At 35.7% G+C, this 12,392-nt stretch overlaps 1 protein-coding gene across 13 annotated transcripts in view; it reads right to left on the reverse strand.

Moving 5' to 3' along the window:
- The window catches only part of ELF2 (E74-like factor 2 (ets domain transcription factor)), a 92,349-nt gene that overhangs the window by 12,480 nt on the left and 67,477 nt on the right, over positions 1-12,392 (reverse strand). For 11 of the 13 annotated variants that reach the window (XM_015565507.1, XM_015565508.1, XM_015565510.1 and 8 more), the window contains 2 exons: positions 2,964-3,077; positions 1,052-1,225 (listed from right to left, as the gene is read on the reverse strand). In XM_015565507.1, coding sequence (XP_015420993.1) covers positions 1,052-1,225; positions 2,964-3,077 — 288 coding nt within the window. The remainder of the gene's footprint in view (positions 1-1,051; positions 1,226-2,963; positions 3,078-12,392) is intronic. The other 2 variants (XM_006766052.2, XM_006766054.2) reach the window with 1 other exon arrangement.

The following is a 12,392-nucleotide window of genomic DNA, read 5'->3' on the forward strand; positions in this document are numbered from 1 at the left end:
AGGCTAAAGAATCCATGCACTGGGCCTCTAGTATGCATATAAGATCTTTGGTTAATCTCTTCCCGCCCTCCCTCCTCCCCTTCCCTCTGAGATTCATCAGTCTGTTCCATGTTTCCATGCCTGTGTGTTGAGTGTCCACCCCCTGGTGGTCAGTGTGTGTCATAGCTACTGTTCCAACAGTCTAACAGTTACTTAGGCTTTGTATTATATGAGGGAAGGCACTCTGACTTAATCTTCATTGTATCACTCACAGCAATAAGCACAGACCTGGGAACATCACATCAATCTGAAACACTTCTAATAAAGAAAAGAAAAACATCATTATTTTTAATAAAAGTTTTCCTTATTTTTGCCTTTGTTTTTTTCTCCCATTTTAAAATGTGAAGAAAGAAGAATTAGGTGAGTACCAATTTGTATAAGATGTCATTTCAAGTTTTACCTTTGACTCAAACAGGAAAAGGATCCATTACTGCCCATCTCCTCAGGATGTTGGAGATGTGCTAGAGCCTTGTGCCTCACCTACCCGGATCAGGTGAGTGATGTCCCAGCAGGAGACAACTAAGCGGAAAGACTCTTTCTCTTTACTCACCAGTGAGTTTATTTCACTTATAGAGCCCTATTGGCAATCTTGGTATTTAAAAGAAGGCATGGGGGGAGGGAGGGGTTTCAAAAAAAAAGTTGTGCTTTTAGTTTCATGTCCACAAAAAAACAGGAAGACAGGAGTATGAAAAATAGAGAAAGATTAAATTCCTTTTATAAAAAGTAACCAAGTACCTAAAAGGACCACAAAGTAGACAAATGTGCAGTCAATCTCTGATTTTCCTACTGTGTGTCCAACACTCATTATGATCTCATTTTCACGCAACTACTTTTAGGGCTTAAATACTAACTCCTTTTAAACAGTATGAACATGTTAAAATACAAAATGAAAATCTTAATTTGTTGATTCTTTGAGAATATCTAGTTAAGATAACAGCAATCATAAATCTACAGTATATATGTCATACAAAAATTTCACCCACCCTTCCAGAAATTTATAAATATACTCTACCTTTTTTCTTTTTCATTGGTTCATGGCTATCAGGTGATGTAGGAATAGGAGAGGTATCCATTGGTTCAGATTCTTCAGTTGACACCTCCACTACAGTTTCTGTAATGACATCTGGCCTCATAGCAGCATGGATAAATTCTGGAGTTGATACACAAGGAGGAACAAACACTTCCACTATAAAAAAAAAGTTGAAAAATTAAAATTTCCCACCCCCATTAATGCTTCTTACTGTGGACAATTCAGTACTTAATAGAAGTGAGGTTTAATAATTCATCAAACCAGGGTAAGAACTTGAAGTTAACTTGCTGAATATGCAATAAGATCTAAAGTATGTAAGAAAATAAAATGCAAGAAAAATCAACTTAAAGAAAATGTTAATCCTCTGGGTAAGGAGGGGAGGTGAGTAGTCACCTTCCGGTCTTCACTCTTTTGTATACAGAATGGGGCAAAAGTTAGTTTACAGTTGGAAAATAATACAATAATTAATAAATAATAATACAGGAATAAACTCTGTATTTCACATACTCACAACTGTAAACCTACTTTCTTCCCACCCTGTATTTTTAAGCTCATTGTAGATGACTGTATTATTTTGACAATTGGGAAATTATTTGAAAATAAAATAATGAGTTCTTTAATACTTTCTGTCCATGAGCCCATTATTATTTTCTAACTAGGTAATTCATGCACATAGTATAAAATTTAAAACATTTAATAAATGATTTCAGTGATAAGCACTTATAATTCATTTTAAAATATGAAAAAAAGGAAAATATGCTCATTACAGCCCAATGAATATTTTTGATATTTAAAGCTTTATTTAATGAAACAGCCCTGAATTTTGGATCACTAAAACAGTACATAAAGATTGCTATTTGGCACTCTATTACAAACAATAATGTTATCCCGGCTTTCTTCCAATGTGCATAAATAATCAGGATGACATTTCTATTTCAATAAAGAGATAGTTAATACCTACTCTCATGGATTAACACACCGACCAATATGTCCTAATTTTCTTTTCATACTTGTGAATACGTAAGATTCCTATTTTACTTTGAAAGTCTGGTTACTCTTAGTATTTATTGTAAAATCCTGTAAGAAGAAGGTCCAGCGCAGATGTGTGGCTCAGAGGTTTAGCACTGACCTATGAGCCAAGAGGTCACGGTTTAATTCCCAGTCAGGGCACATGCCCAGGTTGCTGGCTCAATCCCCAATAGAGGGCATGCAGGAGGCAGCCAATCAATGATTTTCTTTCATCATTGATGTTTCTATCTCTCCCTCCTTCTCTCTCCCCCTCTCTTCCTCTCTCTAAAATCAATAAAAATATATTGAAAAAAAGAAAGAAAGAAGAAGGAGGTCCAAACTTACTGTATCAAGTTAAATTAACATCAGAATATTAAAATTAGGGCAAATGAAAATTAGGACAACATAAATCTCAAAGGCAGCCTTCAAGAAAAAAAGGGACCAAAAGAAAAGAAAAACTCACAGCCTGAAGGGAGTATAAGGAAATGGAAGCTGCTTCTCCTCTCCACAATGGATGGTTCCCTGGAGTCACTTTAACACAGACTAAAGAACTGAAAGTGGTCATAGGAGGCAACCACCCATCTGCCATTCACTTAAGGACTATTGTACAAAGGTTTATAAATTCACCCAGAGTTAAGGAAGACATGATAGTCTAAATAGCAACTTAATAAACTTCTGTCTATCTATACTGGGCATTCATTTATTAAGAAAATTAAGTATTTAAGACTTGGGTACTTTGACAAATAAAGATCAAGTACTGCTGTCACAGGTATTCAAGTATAACCGATCTTGAGAACACCAACAATGCCCCTGTATCTTAAAAAACTTCATTCTAGATACATGAAGCGATGTGACAGGTTTAATATAAACAGGGAAGTTCACATACCAGGGCTTCTTGAATCCCTCAAGCAGGTAGGAGATTCCATATGAAGCAGGGCTTCAGCAGCTTCAATTGTCTTATCTGTACAGTGTGCATTACTGCTATGGACTGATGCTTCCACTGGTGGGAAAATAAGTTCTACTTAATTAAAAATGCACTGAACACATTATTAAATTAAAACACACTGCTGTAGAAGACAGAACTACAAATTAATTCTCATGTGCCTAACTCTGTCACTGATATACATTAGTTTATGTACATTATTTATAGAGATGCTTTAAACACCAAAACAATCTAGTATCCTCACTTTGTAAAATGAATGTTAACTATAAAGCAACTGAGATTGGCTAGCAATTACTGAGAAATTTCTGAAACTTATCAAAGGAAAACAAAGAAAAACCCTTAAAATTTTAAACCTGTATCAATTTTAGGCCAAAACTAACCTATGGAGAAAAAGAATGGTTGTGAATTAACAATCCTAAAGTCAATTACATATTTTAATATACTGTTACTAAAATCAGGGGTCATGATATCAAAATTAGTCAGAAACACATATTTCTAATTTACTTTAATGAATTAAATTCCTACAGACCCTCCTGGGTGTGCGCATTAGCTGCAGCACCAAAGCATGTGGGAATTTCCTTCACAATAACCTTGCTCTCTCCTTCAGGACTTGGCTAGGTGTTACCCAAGAAATATTTTTTAAAAGAGTTTTTATGGTTTGGTTTTGTTTTCCATGAATCTTTTTCTAATTTTACCACCTTTTGTAACTCTCTCCTTGAACTGAGTTTATTGCTTTGCTGCTCGATTTGTGAAGCAGTAAAGTGTACGGCAGAGGTTTGGACTTCCAGGTCTAAGAGCTTGGGTTCTAGCCTCTGCCACTTATACCAGTAATTTCTGTTACCCTAGGCCAGCAATTTACTTTCTTGTAAGGCAAGTTTCCTAATACAAAACAGTAGTGAAGTGACTCCCATAAAAAGCATACACATAAATAAAAATTCAATAAACTCTTTGAGATCAGAGTGGCTATATTAATTCATCTTCATATCTATTTTAGTTCCCAACAGAAACCTTTCATATAGTAGGCAGGCAAGTATGTCTTTTATGTATTGAAATTTAAGAACAACCCAATGACCCTACAGGAAAATAGGCAATTCAAGAACAAACTTATTATCTTAACGAAATATTAATTTCATATCCTGACTTAAAACATTGAATGTTTTACTTGGTGAAAGGTTCTGAAACATGAATATGTAAGTTTCTAATCCTCTAAAGGAACTAAAAGAAAGTATTTATACAAATTCCATAAAACCATATTATAAATCCACAAGTTCTACACACTTAAAATATGAATCTTTTAAAACTGTTTCCAGGAAACTTTTGAATTAAAAAAAAAATTCACTTAGTCTCAAAATTCCCCAAATGCTCAGCCTTAAACACCAGTCATTTGGAGACCATTTATTTAAAAAAATCCAGTGACTGTTTTTACCACCTGTTGCACATCATCCACACTCTCAACCAAGGTACTGGGTCTCTCCAGTTGCTCTGTCCATTTATGGAAATCTGCTCAAAGCTGACCGGTTCCAGAGAGGCAGCCAAACCTCTAAGTAAATCTATCTTTAGGTGACCCTGCTTACTCTTATCTGCAGCTTCACTGAAGCAAAGGATTCAATCAGTCCTTCCAGCTCAGCTTTAAGAAACTCAGTATTAGTAAGTATAAATATGCTGCAGTTCTCAAGTATATTCTTCAAAGTACCTCCCTATAATACTCACATACATAAAGAATCCTGGTAAGCAAATTCTCAAGTTTTTAAAATTTATACCAGGAACTTCATTCTCTTCAAGGTCTGCTTGTGTTGCAATTTAGCTGTTGTCTTAGCTGCTATTAATAAACCATCCAGGGTAAACTAATTCCTTATGTAATTGTATTAAGACATACCCTAAAAACTACCATATTAAAATCAGAGCTTCAAGTATTTGATAAAATACAGCAATAGAATTATATCAGATTTTCAAGTTATAAAACAAAAATGAAGTATGTCTAGCAATTATACATTATGTTGCCGAGTCCTTAAGTAGTTTGAGGTACATTTTCAAGACCATAATTTCATATTAGTTATGTCAGTGGAAATTATTTTCTTGCCTATATTTCTGACCTCAACATATTATATTTTCCCAGAAATTTTCTATTTACAGATTAAAACAAATAAAATACATACAAATTTAAGGAGAAAACTTATTTATTCATACTTTAAATTTAGGATGGGAATATACGTAAGTTTTCTATGAAGTATCAATCAGAAGATCTAATTATATACAATCGACAAATGGTTGTTGAGCATTTCTCACGATGCCATAAAACTGCGATAAGTGTAACTAGATCACTGGCCTCGTGTAGCTAGATAATGACAAAACATAAATGGAAGTAAAATATTTCAAAACTAAATGAAAGTGCAAAATTAATTTAAAGTTACTCTGTAAGCTAAGTTTGTTTAAAAGGAGTGCTGATTTCTTTCTTTTATGCTTATTTTTTGTCATTTTTATTTACTAAAATAACCCTAAGCACCTATTTAAGAAATGAACACCTAAGAAATCAAAATCACTTAGATCAATTTACAGTAATGTACCCATGATAGTTTCCAAGAATATTTCACCCATTTTATAAAAAGTGACACTATTTTCTCTTTTCTTTCACTGGCATAAGTCAACAAGTTTTTTTTTAAATATTTTTTATTGATTTCAAAGAGGAAGAGGGAGAGACAGAAACATCAATGATGAGAGAGAATCATTAATTGGCTGCCTCCTGCAAGCTCCCACTGGGGATCGAGTCCACAACCTGGGCATGTGCCCTTGACCTGAATCGAACCTAGGACCTTTCAGTTCGCAGTCCGACGTTCTATCCACTGAGCCAAACCAGCGAGGGCAACAAGTCATTTTTTATAACAGGAATTTAAGAGAGATTTCTCCTCTTCAAGTTTCTGTAATTTTCAAAAACTTTTTAATACTAGATGTCCTGCTCAATAATTCAAACACAATTTAAACTAAAAATTTTACACAACTCTTAAGGATAAACATAAATTTAACAGTTTTGTGTAATCAAAGTAAGCAAACTATAAGCAATGGCTGAAAATTCCTTTTTTCTCACTTAAAACCTGACTTGCTGGAGTCTTTCTAAACCTATGTATAAAAAATGTGGGAGCCCTAACCGGTTTGGCTCAGTGGATTGAGCATCAGCCTGCGGACTCAAGCGTCCCAGGTTCGATTCCGGTCAAGGGCATGTACCTTGGTTGTGGGCACATCCCCAGTGGGGAGTGTGCAGGAGGCAGCTGATCGATGTTTCTCTCTCATCGATGTTCCTAACTCTCTATCCCTCTCCCTTCCTCTCTGTAAAAAAATCAATAAAATATATTTTTAAAATGTGGGAGAAAATAATAAGCAACTCATTTTAAAAATAGAAACAATGAAGCTAAAAGTAATCTAAGAGTTTTTTTCTAGTTAACACTAGTAGTTGGTGTTGCTGGTAAATACTCCTTGAAGAAATAAATCTATCAAATAAATTTCAAAACTATTTTAATTTTAATCACAGAGGCATTAAATTTGCTTATGCCTTCTTTTACCATTGGTAAGAGGTCTTCTTGTTTGTTTCTAGCTTTCTAATCAACTGGTGTTTGTATGGTAGATTATTCCAGACTCACTCAACAGCTGTTACTAAATACCAAACTTGGTAATTAAGTCTGACAAGAGACATACCTCTCAGCTTTGCAGAAGAGAATGCTGGCAATGGACCTAGTTCATAACAATGTTCTTAAAAGTCAAAAATGTAACTTGATAGCAATTTAACTTAAGAGCAATGGAAAAAAAATCAGAAAACACTTCATTAGGTGATAGTGGTATCCCCCTACAAGCAAGACCATAAACATTACAAGGTCATCACTCAACTATCTGATCTACCACACCTTATCCTCTAATGCCCCAAGGCTATGTATGACATAACGGGTGAGTAAAGAATATGAATGAATGCTATGAAAAGAGGGAAAAGGTAAAGGCCTGGGACACTCTCATCTTTACCTGTTTCCCTTTAACTTTCTCATCAATAGTTGTTATAAGGTTTAGAAGGGGAAGAAAATAAAATTATTTTCTAAAGTAGAGCTGTCTGATAAAAACATAACATGAGCCAGGCCGGCATGGCTCAGTGGTTGAGTGTGGATCTATGAGCCAGGAGATCACCGTTCGAGTTCCAGTCAGGACACATACCCCAGTTGCAGGTTCCATCCCCGATGTGGGGCATGCCAGAGGCAGCTGATCAATGATTTTCATCATTGATGTTTCTCTCTCCCCTTCCCTTCCTTTCTGAAATCAATAAAAATATATTACATATATAAAACATGAGCTACATGTAATTCTTAAATTTCATTACATTAAAAGAGGTCAAATTAATACCTTTCATTTAATCCAGTATATGCAAGATAATGTCATTTCAACATGTAATTGACAAAGTTTTCCACTGCTAAGTTTTTACATTTAAATTAATTAAAATTTTTAAAAATTCAGTTTCTCACCCACATTTCATGTACTCAATAGCCTCATGTGGCTAGTGGCCACAGTACTGAAAAGTGTTTACTAAATAAAACTGTATTTCAGCTATTCTCAAACTTTTTTGATAAAAGGGCCCCTTTACATCCAATTTAAGGACTGCTGAGATTTTGTATGTATAAATAGTTCTATGTGTATTTATACTGTTTGAAATTAAATCTATCAAAACTTCAAAATATTTATTAACTCATTTAATTAATCCAATATTTGTAAACATAAGTAACACTTTATGCAAAATAACCTTTCCTTTTTTTTAATATAGTTTTATTGATTTCAGAGAAGAAGGGAGAGGGAGAGATAGAAACATCAATGATGAGAGAGAATCATTGATTGGCTGCCTCCTGCACACCCCACACTGGGGATGGAGCCTGCAACCTGGGCATGTGCTCTGACCAAGAATTGAACTTCAACCTCCTGGCTCATAGGTCCACACTCAACCACTGAGCCAAAATAACCTTTCTAAAACAAAAAAATTCACTGAGTAGCTTTGTTTTACACTTTTACAAATCTTTTAAATACATGGTGGAAAACAGTTGAACTCTTATTTGCTTCTTCATTCAGTATGCTGGAGTATCAAGTCATGTAGCCTCCAGAAAACTCCTCAGAACACTTGTGAAAGTGAAAAGGTAAATATGTAATGTCTTAGTATTATTATGAAAACAATTTTGACTTCACAGACTCCCAGAATTCCCAGACCAGAAATTTATGTTTTTTAGAACTGCAGCTGTAATTTGTAATCAAATGTAATTATATAATAAACACCCGAATTCTATCCCCATGTTTCTGTAAGTTTTAACTTCTAAACATAAACAAAGTATTCATTTCCGAAAGCACAATATTTTGGCCACTTCCACATAAGAGATTTTTTAAGTTTCTCATAAATATTTCTTTGCAACCTTTTGAACATTTAATTTACATGTAACAGAGTTTAAATAATTACCAAGAACACTCTCATGCCTGCCCCGTGCACCAACCAAATTTATTTCTGAAGGAAATTGTTTTGCTGAATTATCCTGATTGACTACACTGATGTTACTCTTTAACTCAGTTTTTCTATGACTTTTAGTACTAATGCTGCAATGACTTCTTAAGAGTAATTTCTTAAACACAGTTTCAAGTAAATTTTTTTTAAAATATATTTTATTGATTTTTTACAGAGAGGACAGGAGAGAGATAGAGAGTTAGAAACATCGATGAGAGAGAAACATCGATCAGCTGCCTCCTGCACATCTCCCACTGGAGATGTGCCCGCAACCCAGGTACATGCCCTTGACCGGAACCGAACCCGGGACCCTTCAGGCCGCAGGCCGATGCTCAATCCACTGAGCCAAACCGGTTTCGGCTCAAGTAAATTTTTAAAAAAGTTAACGCCATTCTTGCCCTGGCCTGTGTTTCTCAGTGATTCAAGCTTCGGCCTGTGGCACAGTACCTGGGTTGCAGATTGATCCCTAGCCCCAGTAGGGACAAGTGCAGGAAGCAGACAATGGTGTGTCTCTCTCACATCGATGTTTCTCTTTCTCTCTCTCTCCCCTTCCCTTTCACTCTCTCAAAAGTACATACATACATTAAATAAATAAATAAATAAATATCCTCCGGTAAGGATTAACAAAAACAAGTTAATACCATTCTTTGTTTTATTTCAACATATGCTTCATCTTTTCACATCCTGTTAAACTTTTTCCAGATTGATACTACACATTCCAATATATAGTAAATTAGAAATAAGATTTTCAAGTGCAAATTTCACAATGAATTTTGACAAACCAGACACACTTTTTTTGTTAGTGAAAATACTTAGGCTAAATTTCCAGAAAAAATTCCCTCCTTCAATTTAATAAATGCCTTAAAGTAGAACGAAGACTCTACTTCTCAATTCTCAAAAAGAAGAAGAAAAGAAATAGTCAAGAAAAGTATATTTGAGAATAAGAAGGCAGAATATTTTAAACTGAAAATCTTCAAGAAAATCCAGATTATACATACACAATACTTTTGCTGAAATATTAAGGGACATTTTTTTTTCCTATAGACATCTATTTTTCCTATAATAAGCTATATATATGTACATACTAGAAATGAGCCTAAATTATTAAGTGAATTATATCATAGTCATATTCAAGTTCCAAGACTGGCTAAAAGAAAGTGAGTAACCTTCCAATTACATAACCTTAGACATATTCATTCACATGGCATAATGTAAAGAAATCCAAGTAAAAGAAAAGTCTTCACTTCCTATTAAATATTTGAGCCACTTATAATTTCAGAACTTTAAAAGTTATTATAGGTCCTAATCGGTTTGGCTCAGTGGCTAGAGCGTCGGCCTGTGGACTGAAGGGTCCCAGGTTCGATTCTGATCAGGGGCATGTACCTGGGTTGCGGGCACATCCCCAGTGGGGGATGTGCAGGAGGCAGCTGATCGATGTTTCTAACTCTCTATCCCTCTCCCTTCCTCTCTGTAAAAAATCAATAAAAATATATACATTTAAAAAAAAGTTATTACAGATCACCTAATCAATCCTAATGAAGCCTTAAAGAGTCCAGAGATAGTTTAGTGACAGCCAGATATGTGGGTCCTCTTCTCCTGATTTCAAAAGTAAGGTTCTTTCTCATATCATGTTGCCAGTGAAACATGTCACTGGCAGTATGTCAACTCTTTTTATGTTAAAATGATTTTTAATAACGAAACTTACTTATTTCATTCTTTACTCAAACTCTTCTGACAGCATGTTTATAACTAAAGCTGAAGTTGATAGCTAACTAAAGTTGTTAAGCCTCTAAAGGAGGAGAGTAAAAGCAAAATATATCTTCTAGCACCTTTATAACAGTGTTAACATATAACAATATTAAGTGCCTTATACTTGCTTAGAAAAAGTTTAGCAAACAATATTCAACTAAAAATCTTATCTCCTCCATAACTTTTCCTTACTATGTCATTCTACACTAATCATCAACCCATTATATCAATCACTGTATATACCTATGTAGATTTTTATCTGTCTCCTCAATTTGACTGTAAAATCTTTGTGGAAGGATGATGTGTAACACCTGACAACTTCCCTCAAGGGAATTAAAAAGGTATCATCTCGTCCATTTTACAATGACAAAGATTATAAACTACTCTCCCACTGTCATTGGAAACTGGCAGCAATAAAAATTTAGATCCCTGGTTCTACATTTCCTGGGCCACCTTTCCTCCCAACTTTAACTCACTGAATAAACCTAGTGTAAATCAGCAAACCTATCTCAAGTTTCCTTCTAAAATAGGACTTGTAAAGGAGCTTCAGATTACACGAACATAATTGAGGAAATAATTTGAAAACAATTATACATAAAACATATTTACAAGACATTAAAATCATGAAGTAAACTTCAATTGTAAGGTTTATATATACTAAGTAAATGCAGTAGGGCTGCAAGTCGGCTTTTAACTTAAAAAACACCACCACCACCACCACCACCACCACCTTAACCAAGGGATATAAAATATTTGTATTTTCAAACTGTAGGCTGCCTATATGTATCCACTCCAAGCAAAATATCTACAGTTCACATTCAGTTTCACTAATAACTCTAAAAGCTTATAAAAAAATATACCTTCCATAGACAAAATTAAGCCCTTCACCTTTACAATATTTTTAAAAGTTCTAACTGCAAAGGTTATTCTAAGGTTCTCTCCATATGTTCAAAACCACTGGAACCATTTTCTGAAATGTACATGTTTATCACTCACAGAAATATCACTGACCCAATCAATCCTACAAAGCCAAAAATTCCATCCCTTAATTCATATTATGTTATTAGTGAACTGAGCATACACAAAGGAACCAAGTTCTCTTTGTACTCTACCTCTTAGTCACTAAGTTCTTGCTCTGATCAGAAAATAACTGGCAAATGTGTTTTAATCACTACTCAGTAAACTGATTTTTTTCCCTAAAGACCCTTAAAACGTCTTGTATTGCATTTTACAGAATAAAGATTGGTCACTCGTGTGTTATACCATACATGCGGTTACAGTATTCCAGAGTTTCTTTAAACTTAAAGTTCTGTTGAATTCAGAGATACACATGTGTTTATGATTGCCCCCAGTCGAACAGAATCAGTTTCACCAAACCAAACTGATTTCACGTGCCCTACCTAAAAACAATGGCTGGAAAACAGAGGGGCAACATCTTTTACAGCATTACTCCTTGGTATTTCCCATCTTCCAATCCCCATCGGTGGCGATATGAAATAGAACCCGGGGAAAGGAACATGTGTTTATTATTCTAGTAAGTAAATAGGATGCAAGCACTGCTGCACCGATTCCGGGCCCTCACTGCGCTGTCCATTAAGTAAAGCTGCCGCTTCTATGTAACTTAAGTCCGTGCCCTTCCGCTGCAGCAGTGGCGCTGCACATCCCCCACCCCCGCGGCCACTTCCGTGTTTACACTCCTCTTCCCTCCAATTCCATGCGTACATTGTCAGCTTCACTCCCGCCCAATCTCCATTGGTCCAGCGCGAGCCCTGAGTCCCGCCCCCAGAAATCAACGTTCTCATTTGGAACATCTCAGCGAGCAGATTGGAACAAGAGGCCTGTCAATCCCGGCCGTTCTGTCCTCTCCGAGGCGCTTCCGCTATGGTGGGAGGTTTGGGGGGGGGAGGGGGTACGGGGGCAATTCCGTGCCGAGACTTCCCTGGGGCCGAGACTCCCTCCCGCCGCCCCACTCCTTCGCATTCACTCACTGTTTACAAAAATTAGCCTCCTCCTCTGACACCCCAACGCGCCAGGTCGGGGGTACACATGAAATTCCGTGTCCTTCCCATTCTCCCCCTAAAAAAAAAACAGCCACCCACGAGGGAAGGGGC

The sequence above is a fragment of the Myotis davidii genome, unplaced genomic scaffold (genome assembly GCF_000327345.1).
Source record: "Myotis davidii unplaced genomic scaffold, ASM32734v1 scaffold436, whole genome shotgun sequence".
NCBI lineage: Eukaryota > Metazoa > Chordata > Mammalia > Chiroptera > Vespertilionidae > Myotis > Myotis davidii.